General features: G+C 35.4%; 1 protein-coding gene across 1 annotated transcript in view; it reads right to left on the minus strand.

Moving 5' to 3' along the window:
- SBF2 (SET binding factor 2) overlaps positions 1–21638 on the minus strand; it is a 178794-nt gene that overhangs the window by 10479 nt on the left and 146677 nt on the right. Inside the window, exons 28-33 of the mRNA XM_009288813.2 lie at positions 19977–20153; positions 16859–16960; positions 15441–15626; positions 8499–8625; positions 7021–7148; positions 4848–5081 (exon numbers count right to left, since the gene is read on the minus strand). Coding sequence (XP_009287088.2) covers positions 4848–5081; positions 7021–7148; positions 8499–8625; positions 15441–15626; positions 16859–16960; positions 19977–20153 — 954 coding nt within the window. The remainder of the gene's footprint in view (positions 1–4847; positions 5082–7020; positions 7149–8498; positions 8626–15440; positions 15627–16858; positions 16961–19976; positions 20154–21638) is intronic.

The raw sequence follows: 21638 nt of genomic DNA on the forward strand, positions 1-21638 counted from the left end.
GAAGTGGTTGAGTCCCCATCCCTGGAGGTGTTTAAAGGACGTGTAGATGAGGCGCTTAGGGACATGGTTTAGTGGGCATGGTGGTGTTGGGTTGACGGTTGGACTCGATGATCTTAGAGGTCTTTTCCAACCTCAATGATTCTATGATTCTATGATTCTAAGTTCTTTAGTGCTAGAAGTTAGTCAGGTTTTAATCTGATCATTCTCTTTCTGCCCTAGTCTTGACTTCTGAGTATGAGTCTTTCTCTGCAGAATCTGGAAGTAACTGAAACTTGTTACTTAGCAACTGTGTCACATTCCTTCTTTTTTGGCTCCACAATGAGTAGTGCTTCCAGAACTTAAAATGAAAAACTTTCAACAATCTCCTATATATAACTTGAAAAGTTAGGAATAAATTCTTCTTTAATAAATCCCATGTAAAAAACTCACATGGCAATAAATCACTAAGATTTACTTTTACCCCTTCAGTTTTAAATTTTACTGAAAACATCACACTTTTTCCTTCCATATGTGGAATGGACTATGGATAGTTGCATTTCCTTGAAAGAAAAATTCCTTAAATTTAACTTTCTGGTTCATCTCCTGTTGCCTAGACTTACGGGAGCAGAAGTCAATATGTGTAAGAAGAAAGGTTATAACAAATACAATTCTATGAATACCCATTTCCTGAAATTAGTAATTACAAGCAATTAGCATTACTGTGCCTTTCAAAAGATGTATCTGCTAAGTAATCTGCTTTGTAATATTTGAATGGTACAGACAGGAGTTAACTCTGCAGACACTCCAGAACTGTGGAGACTAATCACCTCCTTTGTATCCAGAAAAGGTTTGTGCACACACAAAACAATCTGGACAAAGTCCTACACTAGTGAACTGTCTTGACTGTGACAGAGCACCCTGTTTTGGAAGTCCTTCCTTGTTAGTATTTTCTCTTCAACTTCTAGGCTAGAAGGCTTCTGAGACTTTGACTACAAATGGAAAGATGCTGAATGTGTATCCAGTGATCGAATTGCTGCCTCTGTCAAGTGTTCAGATTTGTGTGTGCAACAAGCTGTACACGACTAGTTGATCAGTATTTGGAATAAACTTTCTGGTTCAGGGTCCACGTTGATGGATCAGCCTTTTTGGCACATAACCTAAAGTTATAAAACAGCTCACAATCAGAAGTGCTATTTTTATTGTTTTGCTGGATATTCACTGACCCCTTATATAGCTTTAATTCTTCATGGCATATATATATGGCCGAGTTAATTTGGGTGACTGGCATCCTGAAGTGGCATCTTTGAGTTTGCCAACCTCTCTCTGAGAAACCACCATCTAATAAGTGATATAACTGCTTGTTTGTAAGAATAGGACACGTAGGTTCATCTCTCACAATTCTTAAAAGTACCGGAATCTGAGCCACTCTCAGTGAATTATGGGGACTGAATATCTTTTTAGGAACATTAGCAAATTAGTGGAAAACAGTGGAGATATGTCTGCCCTCAAGGATTTGACTTGCATTTTCACTGAAATATAGGTAGATTACTACCTCTAATACAACCAGCAACCAGGCATATATCACAGAACGGTTGAGGTTTCAGTTTGTGCCCATTGCCTCTGGTCCTGTCACTGGACACCACTGAAAAGAGTTTGGCTTCTTAACACCTTCTCTTCAGATATCTATATACATTGATAATATCCCCCTCCTGAGCCTTCTCTTCTGCAGGCTGAACAGTCCCAGCTCTCTCAGCCTTTCCTCATGAGATGCTTCAGTCCCTTAATCATCTTCATGGCCATTTGCTGGACTCTCTCCAGTAGCCCCATCTCTCTCTTGTACCAGGGAGCCCAGAACTAGGCATAGTACTCCGGGTTTGGCTTTAGCAGGGCTGAATAGAGGGAAAGGATCATCTCCTTCAACCTGCAGGCAACACTCCTAATCCAACCCAGAATACCACTAGCCGTTGTTGCTGCAAGGGCAAGTTGTTGGCTCATGGTCAGCTTGCTGTTCCCCAGGACCCCCAGGGCCCTTTCTGCAAAGCTATTTTCCAGCTGGGCGCCCCTAGCATACATTGGTGCATAGGGTTGTTCCTCCCCAGGTGCGGGACTTTGTACTTCCCTTTCTTGAACATCACTCAGGTAAGTTAGCTCATTTATAATGTATCATAACATACGCATGTCAATGGATCATTTGAAGAGCTAGTCTTTATGGGAAACATTTAACCCAGAACTTTAGCCTGTACTGAAGACATGGCTCTTGGATGTGCTACACTGTGGTATTATCTTACTGAATTTTACAAGCAAGGAAAGCAAGTGCTTACAAAAAAAAAGCAGCAGGAACCTCAAAGTTCCTGTCAAATGAGTTGTTTTTGAGTTTTGTGGAGAAATTTACCTTTTTTAAATGGAGAAATTCTTTTAAAACTATTTGCAACTGATCTCTGAAAAAGAAAATAGAGGCATAGGTGTGCTGTTTCACAATTACCTTTAATTTTCTTTAAAAAATGGATGGCTAGCTACTCTTACTATCAGTACCTTGTTTCTAATTTCTATCATGCAGAAAAAGGCCATCAGAAAATGGTCTTAAAGGGAAGCACCTCTGTTTGGATCTGCTTTTGAATATTTATGTCTCCAAAGTACACTTTTGAGAATTTAAGATTTGAACAACCTAGCTCATATTTGTTGGCTGCCTCTGATGTGGTAGAAGTGAATTGAGAAGCTTTATACAGAAATCTGTATTTTAAAATGCATTTTATCATCTGCAATCTTTAAAAGGCTTCATTTAGGACTAAATGAATGAAATGTGCAGATTGGTTAACTTGCTAACATTTACTGCTAAAAAATTACACCTTTTGCTCTTAATAGAAGAGCACCACATTCTAACCAAGGAAAATTCTGAATTAAGACACTCAGTAAGTTCTCTGTTTCAGCTTTACATCCTGAAGAGCACTACCTAGTTTTCAACTGAAAAATATCTTTAGAACAAACAAATTTGGGCTTACCATTATAAACTAAGGGAGAATCAATCTTCCCTAGTAATTTACCATTGCTAAATATGGTCTCAGTTCAAACATTTTTTGGATACCAACACATTCTCAATGGATTTATGATTAAAGAGAGGTCTTTCTCCTATATCAGCAATAGCCCTAAATTAACAACTTGTTTTAAAAGAAAGTTCACTTTGCTTTTTAAACTTAGAAGAATATTTTTGTAACCTTTATACAACCTCTTCAAAGTTTTCCAAATGTTACTCTCCATTGCTATCTTTTATTACTATAATCTAATTCACAAATAACATTTAAACGCTATAAAACCTGACCCACATATCTTTAGAATATAATATGGCTAATATCCCTGTTATATGGCAGTTTCTCACAGTTGTGGATATGGATAAGTTTGCATCTACCCCAGGAAGAAATGCAGAACACCACTGTTGCTATATTCCTGATGTACTTCTGGCCTCTAGTTACCTGATATGAAAGCTCTCTGTTTTTTTGCTAAAGAATCCCTGAAATGATCCCTGCTGAGAGACTGCTCTTTTTTTGCATTTGTGAAGTTATAAGCTCAGAGAAGTTCTGGCTATCTTATTTAGAGTCAAGGGGAGTTTTACACGTGATTTTTTTTTGTTAACTGGGCATTGTTTCTGTGTTTGATCAATTATGATTGGAAGGAATGGACCAAAAGAAATTTGAGGAATGTGCCAGAATAAAGCTAACTGTCTAGCAAAAGCAAGTCTATCCTCAAGGACTCAAATCCATTCAGAAACTTCCTGCCTTAAGACTTTGCTAAAAATCATCTTTGATTCAGGGGAGTTCGGGGACCCACAGCATATCCCAATTTTCCAAACATTGCAATATTAGGCTCCATAATCCCAGCTTTAATATCAGGTAAAGTCTGCAAATAGTTTTCAAAATAAAAAACTGTACATAGTGATGTGCATCTGAATATGCATGTGGCTTGAAACAATAGCTCCAGAAGTGAAGAATGCCCTTGTCATTTTCCTGCGCTATCAATTAAGATGATAATCTAAATATCAGGACTGTTAATTAATTATAATCAACCAAGAAACATTTAAGAAAATACAGATGTTAAATCATTCAAAATAACTACAACAATTATCATGATAATGGGATCCTTTTTCATCTTCTAATGAAGAAAGGACAAAACCTAAGCAGCCTACATGAGCCCAAACAAGAAAAAGCCAAAATCAAGCATCTATTTCAAGTACCAAAATATTCTGAAGAATCTAAATTTACCAGTTCGGTCCTAGTAAACATGAATAAACTAAGAGCAATCATGGAAAGCTTTTTTGAGAAATTTGGGCCAGGATATTCAGTTTATGTTTGTGCATCTGCCTCTCACTTGTTAAAATCAACAACTGTCAGATTCTGTTTTCTGATTTGTCTGGAAATCTGGGTCTTTGTCATTTTACTGCACACCTACTTTACACTGAGTAGAAAGAGGACAAGAAAGCTAGATTCAACATTTGCCCAAATTAAAATAACAGTTCCTGCATTTCTTATAAAAGGCAACCTAAAAATTTATTACGCTACCTACCTTATTATTTAAAAAGGACAGTGAAAAAATGAATCCATGACTGGCTTTCTCATAGTTATTGACTACTATTAAAGTGTACTCCCACAAAAGTGTTCATTCAGAACAACATAAGCTTTGCAGGAAGTCTGATTGATTCCCAGACCAACCCATCACTTCTCAAGATCAACCAGTCAGTTTTACTAAATACCTGCTTCGACATCTATCATGATCCTTTTAATAACACTATATCTATAAGGCAATAACTTAAATAAAAAGTAAATATGAATTTCATGAGCATAAGGGAACTTATTGTTCTGTGTAACACATGTACTTACATTTAAAAGGCTGCTGATGGCATCAGGTTGTATTTTTTTAACATCATCATAACATGGCCATACTATTTTCCTCTTAGTCTGAGAGAGTGAACCATCCATTTGGTCAGTTTCCTCTGCAGCACTGCATTTTGCAGTTACCATGGTCCAGTCATAGGAAGGACCTGTAGCCAAAATCTCTTCTACATAATAATCCCACTTTTTGAGGCTGGACATATTTACATTTGGTTTCAGTGCCTATTTGAAACAAAGTTTTATTATAATGACAGAAAGGAAATCTTTGAGTTTCAGACTTACAATACAATACTTATATTTTCTAGATTATTCTAAATTGAACAGTATATTGCACTGGGTGAGTAGTGCTGCAGTTTGATAGTTTCCACAGCAAGATCTTGGCTGTCAGATCAAAACCTAAAACTAACACTAGCTTTGGGAATGTACTGCTCATTTTTATCCTTCTACTAAACCAGGTGCCTACCAAGAACTCTAATTCAGCATATGTAGTTGATACCCTCACGGTCTTTGTGCCTCCTGTTAAAGATACAAAAAGCACTCGATAGCAATCACCCTTCAATTTTTCTCAGCAGAAAATCCAAGACACTCTACCATCAGAGAAAAGAGACAGGCTGTATAACGTAGGTGGACATGCCACTTGGAAAAACCACAGTAATATAAAGTAGGCAGCCAGAGACTGTAGATCTTTCAGAGTAGTTTAAAACAGATCACTTTGTATTAAAAATGGTTTTTTTTTTCTTTTAAAAAATAAGGTAAGACTTTCAGTTTGCATGCACCTTACTTGAAGGGAATTACTGCCTCAGGTGAACGGGCAATTGTAAAGTCTGAAGAGTGATGCTCAGTATAATGACTAATTCTGCTACTATGACTAAATCTGCTACTATGACACCATTTCACATGAGGAAAAATAGTTTCTTCTAAAAAAGAGAAAGAAAACACTATCAAAATATCGAAAGTTACTCCTAAGCTTACTAATCAGGCTACTGCTTACAGCAAAATGGATAGAACATACAGTGAGCAAGCAGCCCATCAAGCTCCAAATTCATCACAGTGATGGTTCTACAGAGAAAACAGATGTTTCTCTAAAACAAAGACAGCTGAAGCACTTTCTATCCACTGAATGTCACCCTCTGTTTTCTCCCTCCTCCCTCTTGCACCACCACTTTATTAGGCGAGTATAAGTGTGTGTGTGGTGCATGTGTGTGGGTTGAAGGGGGCTGCACTGTTGACTGCAATAATGATCTGATGCAGACTCAAAATACCTTAAAGAAAATAATCTTTTTTTTTTTTTTTAAATGAGGTCAGTTTATACAGCAGATTTGAGTGCAAGGTGCTATGTATGCTAAGATACAATGTGGCGAAATAACTTGAGGAAAGAGGAAAACCAAGAAACACCAACAAAAATATCAGAGGCGCCATAGCCTCCGAGACAGTGGAGACTCTCCCATCATTATGTTTTCTCGTCACCAGCAGTGGACAGACATGCAAACAAATGATTTATCTGGGTGAAGCTCACTGCCAAAGCAGGAGAAAGCAGCGCAGGAATGAACATCTGTGGGGTAGTGGATGGCAGGAACATCTTAAAACAGCCTTGTCTCCAGAACTACAGTAAGAACAGCACCCTTTTCTTGCAGTTCCTGAGATATCTTGACTGCTGCTTCTATTGCAGAATTCTATAATGGCGAGTGTATTGTGAATTTTATATAATTATTCAAGACACAGTCCAATCTAGTGGACAAACATTATCATATGAGACCGTGATATAGGCAATGTGATTCAATCAGATCGTTATGAAATGTAGCCCATTGCGACTCTAAACTCATTTCCCCATAACTGTGGTTTGCAGTATGTAATGTTTTTTTTTTTAAACAATCTGTGCAAATTTTAAGATCATTCACATAATTAAATTAAATCAAACACAGATCCTCATTTACCTCAGTGGGATGCATAAATACATGTTCCACAATTTGGCCCTTTAAATGACATTTCCATAACTAAGATGACTGAGAATATAAGCCTATGAGATGCTGCTCCAATCAATCAAGGTGGATCAACTTTGTCTGACAAATGCTTAATTCAGTTGAGAACAATTAAGATATCAAAATGTACTCAAGGAATCACTCAGAATAACAAACCACCTGTTTTTTTTTTTAAATCGTACCTCTATTTCAGCAGGGGCATAGAGGTAATTGAAGAAAACAGGGCTCCTTTTGTGCATCTTTTCAATACATTCCCAAATACAAATTCCTTTTTTGGCATGTTTCTCTCCTTTATCTTCAAACAATGTCCCTAGGGAAAAGAATAGCAGCAAAAAGATAGCTGTATGATAATATATAACAAACACTAAAGCATAGCCAAAAGGAATTTCACAGACTAAATGTATAGTAAAATCTACTATCAAATGCCACTGCAACAAGATTGTACTTGATGAAACAACTGCTGTGCTTTACAACTGCAACTATTCAGTAGCATTATATTTATAAAGCTGTTCTGAAATTTACTGAAACACGTAAGTGTATTTATGAATGTCCCTTTCTGCCTGCAGCTATGCTGATTCAGCACACCACCAAGCCCTGCCAACTGATTCTGCCCCCCACTACCCAAGGTTACCAGCCCTTCCAATCTGCTGGACCAGCTGCACCTGAAATTACTTGTTAACTCATTTCAGGGAAAACAAATCAGGCTAGTGTAAATAAGTTAGCCATAGATTTGTGCTATCTGAAATGACTTTGGAAGGAAATACAGTTTATCCAAAGACTACTGGAAACAGGATTTCCTATTGCATTAAATGGTATTTGAAAGCAAACTAACCCTAAATAAACAGACAACCACCCCCAAATTGTAGAACCATGTAACAATCCAGGTTGGAAGGAACCACAGGAGGTCATCAACTCCAACTCCTTGCTTTGGTTCAAATGAAGGTAAATAATGGAAATTAACTTTTTTGTCAAAATAAAATGGTTGCTCAAGTTTAGTCTGTTCCACAGTTACGACAGTTTTTAAGAAAAGCCTTCAAGTTGACCATATGCCATGAGAACCACTCCACGAAGCAGTGAAATTCAGATCACATAAGTGTTTTGCTTAGTGAACAAGTTCCAAGAACAGCCTCAACTGTGGTTGTGTAGTCTTATTAAGAGGGCTCTGAGGGTAGATAAGGCCTTAGAACCAGTAAGGTTGCACCTGATAAATGCAGTAAAAAAGATATATAAAAGAAGAGAAACACTGAAGAGAATGCAAGAGAAAAAAGTGAGAGAGAATAGATGAAAAGGCTTTCCTTTCCTGAAACCTCATGCACACTCTGAAGGATTCCCAAGGACTTTGCTTCTGTTAAAATAAGGTATTTAGTAGGGGAAACTGAACCGTGTGGATAAATTGCTAAAAAACCCTTAGGCATGGTACTAATTTCTTCCACTTTCTCTTAGTCCCATCAGTGGCATGGCTCAGGAATCATACATTCAGAAAATTCTACGTGTTCTTCACCTCCATTTTGCTTTATATTCCTGAAATGGAATTCATTACATCATCACCATGCAATTACTGGGCCATCTCAAACTAGGCAAATTTTTGTAGACCAAATATTGACGAGAAAAATACCAACAACTACAAAACCAATATGCAATAAACAAACATCACACATACCATGTTCTAGTCTTTCATAATCTGAATCCAGAAGAAAGGTTTTAAATCGATTTGATATGTGATGAAAAGCCAGAAACTTCAGATAATATTGATTGAACTCAAACTCTGTTGGGTATTGGTTATGAATCTAAAAAACAAAAAAAAAAAAAGGGAAAAAAGAAGATATTGAGGTATAATACAAAAGGATATGTAAGAAATAATAATGTGAAACATAACAGCAAAATAATTCCCCTGTGAATGCTGACAACAAATACATCCATAGGCAACTGTCTTTTCTGTACACACAAATCCTTCTACATTTTTGCCTAAAAATATTTTAAAGCTAATTAAATTCATGTATTGTCTATGCTGCAAAAATGTTTCAGAGCAGATAGGGTGTAGTGTGTAATAAGCAGTATTATACTCTGTACAAAACCCAGGATTCTTCAAAGTAATCAAACTGGATATAAATCTTTTATCATAACTCTTGAGACACCATGTAACTTCATAGGCAAAGATGCTACTCCTGGATGTAGCTGGAAATCAAACTTTAATTGGAAGGTTTTGCAGCGGACTTCTTGCTATTGCTCAGAACCCAATGTAGCAGACATGTACAGAGGTAATGCTGCAAATGATACTCCATCTACCATTACTGAAACAGCTAATTTCTGAAGTACTTGCTAGTCTACACAGTTCTTCCTTTTCAAAATATGTACCAAAATATTACAGTATGAACCACCCCCCCATCCTGAGGAGGCATCTTGCCATTATTCTTTTAAAACAGTAAAAACTATGTAACGTCTTAAATTGTTATCCTCAATTAGGCTTGGGATCTATTGAATTCAGTGAATGTCTCCAACAGGAGTCAGGAGCAGATATTTAAGAAGACAATACAAGATTATCAGAGTACAGCACTGTGGGATAGTTGGCTTTTCACAACTGCTTCCTCTTGAACATTATCAGAAAGAGCCTGGTGTAAGATTTTAAGCATGAAGTTTAATATTCATGGCAAAATTTTTTAGCATTAATTATTGATGATGATATTTACTTCATATCCATATAAAATTCAAGATTCTAAAAATCTTGATGAGATATTGCTCACAGAAATTTCATGTGTTAATTTCAAATTTAAAATTTACTCTTCAAATAAGTTTATGAATTGTGATCTTTTTTTCAAATTTTCAGAATTAAGCATGGTAATTAACTGAAAATTCCCAATTACAATGGAAATAAGTACAGTTTGCAATGAAAAAAGAAATTGCTGATTGAATTTCACATTTGAAATATGTTCCACTGTGCTTTGTCTAGCTTCACATCAAATCTGTAAAATACCTTTAGTTCTGCAATCTTCCTGTGTCTTGTCTTTTGCATTCCCACCACTCTCATTTTCCCATTCCATCTTTTCTCTCTAATCTCTACTTATCAGTTCCTCAAGAGAGAAACTTTTTTTTTTAGTACTTATGGAAACTAGTATTAGACTACTTGAAGCTCCTTGATGTTTAGATTTTCACATGTGCCAGTTGAAAAAAAAACCCAACCAGCTAAACGAAGAAAAAAAATACGTGTTTAGCAAGGAAAGGTTATCTACCGAATGTACAACAGTGACAGGAAAATCCCTTGAAAGGACCTATAAACACATACACAGCATTTCAGTCAGAGAATTTGTTGTTATCATATCTCAGTATTAGCTTGTGGCTAGGCATTTAAAGTGCTACAATACTTAAAGATATCTCAGTTCAATATACCCATACTTACTTTATCCCCACTTCTCCCCTGATACACATGACTACATTCCTGCGCTGTTCTGTAAGAATAAAGCTAAGCAAAATTTTTTTCTATAATAAATTCAAGACTTCAACTTCATAGACAAAGTAACTTTTTAGTTTTCCTTATTAAAAAAAATATTTTTTCTGGCATATATTGGATTAAAATATAAACCAAGTACACTAATTCTGTTCAAAAATGACATTAATGTACTTTTGAGCTGAAATCCAAAAAGCTCTGCATATGTGTGTGCGTTTAGACACATAAGCACACACACACAAGTACTTTAGTATATGTTTTCTCCTTGTGTTAGAAGAAGTTTTCTTTAATATATTGTAAGAAGGAAAGGCTACATTCTGCTATTTGACATGACTTATACAGGCTCCTAACTTCTACTTATGGCCCAATATTTTAATACATTTGAAGAGTTAGAAGAATAAGCTGCTACTAAAATTCTGTCATGGATCTAAGTGTTGTGAGTGATCCTATTTCTGAGATTTCTGGAACTACAAATAACCAGAAGTTATAATAATATAATTTACTTTTTAGGTGAAAACAACTATCATCTAAAACATTTCTTTGATAAAGGTGAATAATGTAGTTATTGTTATTGTCTGTGTTTTAATGGCTGGGGGGGGGGGGTGGGCGCGGGGGGGGGGTTTGGGAAAGATGTCACAGCTAGGTGAAGTGACTACTGTTACTGATGATTTGTTTAGCTGCAGTGCAGTCTGCAAAATTTAAAACATGGCTGAGCTATCAGGGAAGAAAACTCCTGATAAAATATGGCTCCAACATCAGAAGTGATAAATTAGAAATTCAACATAGGAGAAAATAATTGTATTAATTTAAGCAATTAAAAATAAACATAAAAGAGAGATTTTTATTACTGTAGGCAACACAACCATTTAGGTTGAGGTTAAATATAGCTGGTTTCTCTCTGATAACTCTTCGGTGCCATTTCAGTTAATTCATTGATTTTAAGGGATATACTCAAAATTTACATGTAAGTTAGAAGCAATGTTTTATACTTTACAATTTCAACACATACCACCTAGAGAGATAAGTCTACAGGGACAGGGTATCTTTGAAAATTACAACTGCATCATTTTTTAAAATGCTTTATCTCCAAAGTATATGAACATTTAAAACCTGAGTAAAGCGATAGGTGTTTCTAACATTATGATTAGAGAAACTCAGTATTTTAGACTTCTTTTTCAAATCACCACGTTCCCAATTAACTTTGATATCTCCTAAATGTATTTAATAATCTTACACTTCTATCAGCCTTCCTTAGTTTTCTAATACATTTTTGGTTTTGTAATTCCATTATATATCAATATTTACTTAGTTTAAATAAGAAATATAGTACTCCAAAATGTCCTGTGCTAGTAATCACTATGAGGCTACTCCTGCAAACACTGGAATAGCTGAATACATCTACCATGGGAGTAGCACACTCACCTTCTCTTATACAGGGTGCTGTAACAGAGCTCCTTATTGAGCTTAAAAGAAGTCAGTTCTAGAAAATCATTCCGTTTTAATTATATTTAATAAATTACCAAATAGATACAGAGGAAAAATAAGAAAAGCTTCCTGCACTGACATCACCTTAATAAATTCAGTCGTCTTAGAAGCAGAGAGAGTATCTGCCAGATGCTGCTATTGTGAAAGAATGATTTTGCATTAATAATTCAGCTGACACCTGGAGATACTGGCATAAACAATGACTTTTTACAAGATGATGCAGTTCTAATTTAGGAATCACTGCTTCATTTGTTTTCTCTATATCTTTAGTTTAACCCATGACATTTAATGCACATACTGGCTCTATGGTTACTTTCTTACTGCACCTAGTATGTTGAGACTAGAATGGTTAAAAATATTTTGAAAGGACCAAATTTTTATTTCCACTGAATGGGCAATTTTTTAAAAACTGATCATAATATACTACACTTCAGGGTCAAGTTGCAATCTAATTGGATTCTGTAGTTGTCTAACAAGTTGCACAGAAACCAATGAAACTTAACAGAAATGTTCAAGTACAAATGTTCAGTAAATTTATTTTTCATAGTAAATTCCTATGAAACTTCAACCATTAATTTGACTTCATAAGTAATTTCCCTAGAGTTTACAACCATACTGTCAGAATTTGGTAAGTCAATACTATGCCATCATGAGTTAGAAGACTAATCTTCGTAAGTCTATTTCTAGAAAACTTCCTCACAGTTGCATTATAAATGGGATTGTAAGTCATTTAGCTTCAAGATTTTTTTCTAATACGGACAGGTCTATATTATCTATATTACACTGATTATGCAATAAAGCTGTGTTCCCATGTCTTTCTTGGCTGAAGATAACACTGGCTGAAAAGATTATAAGCCCTAGACAGCCCTATCTTTCCTCATGAGAAGTTACTGCCTCCTTCAGATTGACCTGCTGAACTGCTTCTAAATCCACACCCATCAGAATAAGATGGTCTTTTCTACCATTTTTTTTCTACCATTTTGATTGGAAAAGGCAGGCAGGTTCTCATGAACCCCTTAGCTAACAGACTGGAAGGGTGGTATCTCCACCAGAGGAGAAGTGATGACTAGCTCCAGACGGCCTGCAGGAGGTAATCTTTCTGCTGATATAGCTGCAGCCAGGGCATGTGGACACAGCTTAAGACCAAAAACCAGAAAATACAGATCTTTCTGTAAAACGTATCTGTTAATAACTTGTATACTTTATATTGCCTCTTAAAGATAGAGAAGAGTCAGATACTTAGTGACGTGCATCAAAGCTGCTATCTGAGATGAATTACAAAGGCAACGTTCTTCTATTTCCTTGACACATTCACGTGTATAGTAGCAATATTTTAGGCACCTTGCAGCTTGAGGCAAAATCATACCTGACAGTTGTTAACAGCAGGGATTTATCCCACTTTACATTTCATCCTAACTTTTAAAGCCAGGATGATTATAATCCATTAATCCATGTTCTTAGAACGGCAGATTGTGTTAAACATAACTTAAAGAAAAACCAAGAATTTTGCCATGAAGAAAACACGGTACATTCCATTTTATGACAATAAACCAAAATCCTTGAATTTAGTTTTTATCTTTGCTCTGGATAACCCATTTGTTTCCAACGTTTATGTGATCCCTGGACTTGAGAAGAAAATACTGTACAGGTATGTGTGGATAATTTCCTTGCTTTTCTTTATGCCAACTTTCTAAGATTTATTACAGTGAAACTGGAGTGAACTGTTTCCAGGGTCAGAAACAGGATGTAGGCTATGTCTACATTAGCAAGTAATTCAGAGCAAAAGGAATAGACAAACAGACTGAAGCAGCTGGTGCTGAGGTCCCTGCAGCTATCCTACACACTTGTTGTTTTACTTTGGGCTAGATTTAGTCCAGTTGAGTTGATGACCCTGTTGTACATTGATGACCCCCATGGTTTTAAGCTAAGTGATGAATCATTGGTTCAGATTCTTTTAAGAGCTGGTGAGTGTTTAGTATGTACCTGAAACTGAACTTTTGGGTTAAATTCTTCCAAGAAAAATCTAGTACACATGCACCAAGACAGCATCAACAAATGGTAAGGGGAGATGCCGGAGGGATTCACTTCAAAATTACACTACTGCTTGAAATCAAATGTAGGTTTACTCCATTCTACTAACAGACAGTGTTATCCAGTCAGCTCATTAAAGCATGGAGAAGACATCTGACAGCAGAGAGAATACAGCACCAGATGAATGATTTACACTGATTTACAGAATTGAACGAACCACCAAGCAGATGGGTTGCAGTATTGGAAGACATGGCTATTCTGTCCTGTTGTAGCCATTGCAACCAAGAATTCGTTTTTTCTACTTCAGAAAAGGAGCAATAACCTTAAGCTATTGTAAGTAATAGTTAGTGTGACAACTGGACAGATGAACTTGTTTGAATGAAAAATGCAGTACTGATTCTCTTTAGAGAAATCTCCCCATTTCAAATAAAAATTAACCTGAGGACCACAACCTGACCCCATTGGGAAACAGATTGATGAAACAGGAGATGTGACAAATACTTCTAAGGTTTTCTAATGGGGAATGCTGTAGGAATTGAACCAAATTCCAAGTATATGATTTATTAACTTGCAAGACAGCAATAATGATAGCTGTTGGTGTTTAACGTTGGGATACAAACAAAATTTTTCTTTTCTGCAACAAGTTCTTCAGTAAGTCTTTACTCATCTTCTTATAAGCTCATTCATTATCAGTCTCCCATAGATATCTAAAGATTGTTTTTCATTGGTTTAGCAAGTTATTTAATCCGTGGACTTTGCTTCAGGTAGCAGACTAAGTCTACTTGCTGAATTCTCTTTCAGGGTCTACTTCATGCAAGTATTCACTATGAATGTCTGTTCCCAGTAAGAAGGCTGGTGCTTTAACAGTTATCTTCTGTGAGACAGTCTCATCCATAAATTTTAATATAGGTTAATAATGTCCAGGAGTCTTTTCAGCTTTTTCAGCGAGAAAAATGAGACAAGTGGGAAAAGAACGACATATGTACAAGAGGAACTATGCAAGCTCCTATCCTGTGTTTGCATACACAGAGACTCTGCAAAGCATTTATATTCACTGGTTTGAGATGAAGAAAGGACGGACTTTAGAATTAACCTGAAATGAGTGTAATATTCTTAACCTAACTTCTTCCTACACAATGTACCTGTTGGTCGTCTTCTTCTTCTGAACATGCAGTATATATAAAAATAAGAACATCTCGGGACTCCCTGGTTTATAGCTTGTTGTTTCCAGAACTGACGGAGTACAAGGCCTCTTCAAAGCTCATCATCAAGCACAAGAATTAAAAACTGTCTAGTCACTGTACTAACAATCAGTCAATTTCTTCTTCTGAATAAAGGTACTCCAGACTGCCAAAAGCCAGTCTTAAGCTTAAAAAACTTCTATTTGAAATCTCTGCATAAATGACTTTAAAAGATCCAAAATGCCAATGATTCCTCTTAGTCTGTTTTGTGTAGATGGGTCAGTCTCCTCTAGGCAACCGTTCCAGCTGTTCTTGAGGTGAAATCCATTCACTTTAATAAAACCTAGAGAATGAGGTTACTAGTCTTCTCTCAAACCATTATCTATAATATCTGAAATAGTGGCATCTACGCACTTATTTATGAATTCTTCTTGTGAAATAGATTTGATAGAGATTGACTTACCTGATGCACACAGTCTAAGAACTGTAAGAAAACAGGAGCAAATCCACTACCCTGACAATTGAGAGTCAGATTACTACGTTGACTGAATTTATGACCAAAAGAGAGCCATTCTTTTTCCACCAGCATTCGGAAGCCTTCAAGTGTCCTATAGAAGGGATCACTGAGTAACTGAACCAGAGATACTACCTAGATCACAAGACAGGATATATTGTGTTAAGAGTGACAGAAGTTAGGAGAACACTTTAGTCAATGAATATAAATATTCCATAATCTGTTTATAGTTCAAGGAAACAAAAGCCTTCATATAAACTCAATTACAAGTATTTTACCATATAAAGTATTTTTATAAAACAAACCAAATAATATCTCACATGAAAAAGCATCAATTAAATTGAGGCTTTACGGTATCTGTAAAAGTCAAACCTGAGCAACTATAGACTTTGGAAGTCATTATAACACCACATTTAAATTACATTTGAAATAAAACCACTTCTATTAATAAAATGAGGATAATAAACATTTATAAAATAGTATCGGCTACCTTAGCAAAGAAAGTGTTAAAGAATTGGTCCTGAGGGTGACTTTAGAGTTTCTGCAGTGTTGCCATGCTATGGTGCTCACCAGCCAACTTCAGCCTGTTTTTATAGACAGCATCTCAGGAGGCTTTAAAATGCAACACAGACTTCTTTCACTTCCAGCTATGTATGTCCCCTTCTCTATTCTTCATTGTTTGGCAATGATTTCAATAATTATGCTAACATTCTTTTGTGGGTTTGTTTACCTGGTATCAGGATGCTGGCTGCACATGAAGTCTTTATTTACTAGAATTATTGATATCTGTGTTTATCTTCTGAATTATGAAGCAACTACATGGACACAATGCATCCATTAAATAAGGCAGCAGGTCTTCATTCACAATATTTATAGTTTGTTTCAGAAAGTTATCTGTTGTGGTGATCTGTCCTTGCAGCAGGTGCTACAGTCATTTTGGCACAAATTTAGTTTTCTTCCTGTGTGTGGTCTCCTAACTTCATTTATGGAAAGTGAATGGCAAGAGAAAGAATTCCTCTCCTTCCCTCCTGTGTTTAAAGTGTACTATGTTTACAAAGGTAAATGAACAATTGTGGCAACTTTCAGCTTTCATTCTTAGATATGGTCAGGTGCAGGAATGCAGATTTTATATCTAAGCCTTAGAACTGTAAGTCCATCAGGACCTTTGGAACAAATTCATTTCAAGGAACTCTTTCATGGTGTACGCTGCAAATGAATGCAAGGATTCATGCATTCTAGTTTCTTCTCTGCTGCCACAACACAAATTTATTAGTGTTATACCAAATTATCAGTCACTTGTGTAAAAAGGTATTGCCTGGTGTTTTTTCTTAGTATTTAGCTATTTCAAGGTTTTAATAGCACCTTACTTGTGCAGTAATATCCCAGCCATCTTCCAAACAAACCATAACAGAAGAACCATTTTCCAGGAGCTCAGAGATGATCACACCCAATTGCATTATCCTGTGAAGCTATAAAGTATTACAAATAAGTAACATACTCAAGTGTAAGATGAATTTCTAGTTATTATCAATAAATAGAATCTTTTCATATTTAATATTAAAATATGTATTCTGAAATCTACATGTAGCACAGAGAAATGCATTGATGCAACAGATTAGAAAGCTATAAAATGTAACAGTCTCAGGATTTTCATATGAACTACAACAAAACTAAGCAAAGATTTGAAGACAGGAACTTAAACTATTGTTTAATGAGTACTGTAATAAAATAGCTGTCATAAAAAGGAGAATGGGAACAACACAGTTGACAGATTTATGGTAGAGAAATTCCATCCCAGGCATAGCACTAACATAATTTCCTGTGAAATGCTAAGGTTCCATAAAGTCACTAAGTACTTCAATGGGAGAACCCATGCAAGATATTTACAAGATAATGTTTCTAATGCTCAATCCCATGGGAGTTGGAAATTAACAAATTTAATAATAATAATAATAATAATAATAATGAAAAAACCCCCCACAAACCTAAAAACAAACACAGAAAAATCCTATTTCTATAATCTGGAAATAGTTTAGACAGATTAAACAGTGTTTCTTATACTTGGGCAGACTGGCGAAAACATATGGAAAGAAGACACATTAATTATTTGCATTCTAATATTCATTATGCAGTGATACTAAAATTCCATGAGCAGGTGGGTTAGTTAATTTCTCTGGGAAGGGTTATTGACTTGAATGAGATTGATTCAAGCATGATAGGTATAAGCAGGTTAAAAAAATTAGGTGAATTTGAGCGATTTTATCTTACTATGAGATGTCATTATTATTAGTAAAATCTATGATGTTTCTACCATTTTTGTCATACTATGACAGCATTCTTGGTAACCAACATAATAGACAATATGTAAGCAATTCAGTTTTTTACAGTAGAATGAAACGGCTCTTTGCAGAGCACTGAATACAATCCAACCAATAGCAGCAGTAGGAAAGATGAAAGCCTGAAAGAAGGGAGAAAGCAGTATAGGAAAACAAATAAACAAAAGATAGCAAGAGACATGTAAGATCATTTATGCATGGAAAAAAGTAAGTTCAGAAATTACAGAAGGCACAGGAAGTGACTGAGGGAGAACAAAATTAAACTGGAGAAAATAAGTGGAAAAAAGATCAACCAAACAACAGTTAAACCCTAGAAAATTCATCCTTGTTTAGGACAGTCTGATTTTTTCCTCTTAAAAAAACCCCAACCCTATGAATATTACTATGGAAATCATGATGGAAAATACTTAACTCCTCTGAACATTCACATAGCCATTACTTAGAAAATAAACTAATTTTCCTGCAATTTTTAATAGGAAAAGATTGAAAAGAGCACTACTTTTAAAACCAAGCAGTTTGTTCATTGTTCTATACTTTCTTAGGCAGTAGAACAGAAGAAAGGTTGTTTTTTGCCATCCTTAATGAAGAAACTGATATGCAATCTGGTTATACAGATTAAATATAAAAAAAATGCAAAATACTATTTTTATCATTTGTATTCAGAATATAGGGCAGCACTTCCAATTTCTTCTTATATATTCACATTCTTATAAAGAAATATTTAGCCTATACAGTGTTAAAATCAATACTGTGTAACTTCTGTTGCCCAGGAGAGGAAAGCTTAATACAATAAAAACACATTTCCAAGATGACAGATCTATGTTCTTTCACAGGAATAGTAGAGAATGTGTCAAATCAGTCATGAATTAACTTTATCACATATCACATACGACATGATTTAAACCACAGAAATGTGGTTTAAATGTCACACAGCTCGTGTGTGACATGATCTAGTCCTGAGCAGAGAGCGATACACTATTACTTTTCCTCTCAAATATGCCAAAAGAGAGTAACTCCAATGTTATAATCTCCCCTTGAGCTCTGTGCTGCTACAGGGACATGTTTATTTCATCAGAGTGACATTCAATTCATTTATCTATACTATATTCCTCAACTACTCTGTGATTGAAAATGTTCACACAATGAGGGAGTCAAGTCTTCATGCTCTTCCCACTTCTCCCCTTCCGGAAGAACGTGGCAGCCAGACACAGTAATGACCAGCTCCTATGCTCTCTAAGGAGTGATCACACCTCAAGGGAAGAAGTTAAGCCACTCCTTGCACTGTAGCACACTTCAACCAGGAGTACATTTTCTGATGTGTAATTACGGAAATGACTGTTACTCACATGTATTTCCTCCTTAAGAAACCAGCATAAGAGTCTATTTTGTTTTCTATGATTAATTGCATTTGAGAAGAATATATTCAGCAGAAGATTCCAAACATAACATGCAACTGTTAAAAAACATTCACTGTAATTAAAATGGTTTTAGATTTAGAGAGAGCTGACTTTCCCACATCCTTCTTAATTTGAATCTTGCAAAGTTACTTCCAGTCTTGCCTTCGTTTGGTTAATCTTTATGTAAGGGAATATGGGATAGGGAAGAAAAGGAACAGATTCAGAGAGAACAGATTAACACACACACAATCCCCTCTCCCCCGCAAACACTTCCCCATATCCCACAACAGATAACAGATGCTAACTTATTTGTTAAATACTCGTGCATATGGAAATTCAGGGTGGGAACACATATGAAGATTAGAATATTGGTTTTAAAATCAAAAGGCTCATTTACTGTTCTATACTTTTTTCTGATTTTTAAAACATATAAAATAAGAAAAAGCAGTTAAAACCAAGACCATAAATTTATATGGGCAGAAAAAATGGTCATCTCTACTTGTGTATGTGTTCCATGTTATAAACCATAAATTATGTTATAAAAAATGCCTCCCACATTTGTAAATGTTATAATTTTATTAAAATAATAATTCTTATGTAATGACAGAATTGATACTATGCAAAATAATTATAATGAACAAAGAAGAACAGCTGGTTAGAACACAACAGTTCTCTGTCAGAAAAGCCTGAAATTTATTTTGTCTAAGCAGTACTACATATAGATTATTAGAAGTACCTGTCATATAAATTACCTGTGGGAACCACTCTGACTCCCCAAGTGCTTTAAGGAACGTTGCCTCAGAATCTGTAGGAATAGTGCTGGGAACACAAGCTCTCATCAGCTTTTTAAAGCTTGCCTTTGTCTGTCGGATGTCACTGAATTCAACAGGAACAAATTCACAATTCAAAGCAAAATCAAGTTTGAATCCCTGTATGAAAAGGACAACAGCAGATGTAATTTAAAAGGGAAGCATATTTTTCACTGATAGTCTCATCAAATCTCAAAGTCTTGCCTGCTTTATTGCTAAATATTTCAATTCCTAATTCAAAATCTGCTTAGTTAAACACCTGCCCAGGATAATAAAAGTCCTTACAACACTTGCAAAATGTACCCTAATAAAGTACCTATCTGCTACTCATAACAGCAGAATGTACTGCACAGCAGTCATATTTTTAATAATAACAATTATAGTAATAATAGTAGTAAAAAACCAAACTTGAATGATAAATCTGTTGAGTTCTTTCTATACAACATAATGTGCTTCCTTTAGGATTTTTAAAGTAAATTAACAATAAATAAAAATTAAAATAACTGTATGGATGACATACCAACAGTGCAGGACAGATTCTAGTAGTTCAATAAAGCAGAAAAAAAGTAACACCCAAATCCAAAAAGAACCCCCAAAACTGCAAACTAGCTGACTCAGCTAAGTGGTCACTGCACATTGAGACAATTGTTTGTCTAAAGTACCTAGTTCAACACAGAATAGCAGTCAAGGAACACCTGATATAATTTCCAAGAGGTATGTGAGGTTTTCCTAGCAGAATTCTTCATATTTTGTTTTACTTACTGCATTTCGAAAATGGCCAATAAGAGAGGAGGACTGAATTAATAGATCAAGTTAGCTAACTGAAAAGAAAAGGACTATGATGAATAATATGGAGAACATTATTGGAAAAAACAATTCTCATGTATGAAGCATCACTGAAGATCTTCACAGCAAACTTTTTCAGTTTTCTTTGGAAATTGCTCTTTCATGGAATTAAACTTGGCCTGCAAATAATCTTCATTAAGCTGCTTCATAGGATGCCAAGCGAAAATGTAGGAAAGTGAAAGCCCAGATTTAGTTCTGTTTATATTTTGGCATGGTTCAAAAAATAAATTAAATAGCTCAACTAGCAAACTTGCTTTTTTAGAATGCTAAGTTGTAATAATGTATGATAAAAGCAATTGAGAAAAGTAGCACAATTTCCTTAACATGTTATATATTTCTGTTTGCATCATCAATTTATGTGACATGATGTTTAGCAGAATAAAGCAGGTCCTTACAGGAATCAACATCAGTAATGCATGTTCTGCCAAGCCCTTTACAAAGCCAGCAAATTCCAAGTTAGCAGGATGCTAACAAAAGCTAGGAAAATACTTCACAATCAAAAATCAACAAGATTTCTTCATACAAAAACAAAAGTTGAATTCATCTTACAGACCAGGTACAAATCAATGAGAGAAGGTTTGAAACAATCACTTAATCACTATGTAATTTTATTCTTACATTTGCTAACACAATACACTTTTTGTTAGAAAAGCCCAGAGATGCATCTTCTGCAAAATTGTATTATTAAACAAAACAAAAAAAAAGTGAAAAACCCGTAAGCTCTAAACCAGCAAGGAAATCACCCAGCATAATGTAAGG

Source organism: Aptenodytes forsteri, unplaced genomic scaffold (genome assembly GCF_000699145.1).
Source record: "Aptenodytes forsteri isolate BGI_AS27 unplaced genomic scaffold, ASM69914v1 Scaffold8, whole genome shotgun sequence".
Lineage (NCBI taxonomy): Eukaryota > Metazoa > Chordata > Aves > Sphenisciformes > Spheniscidae > Aptenodytes > Aptenodytes forsteri.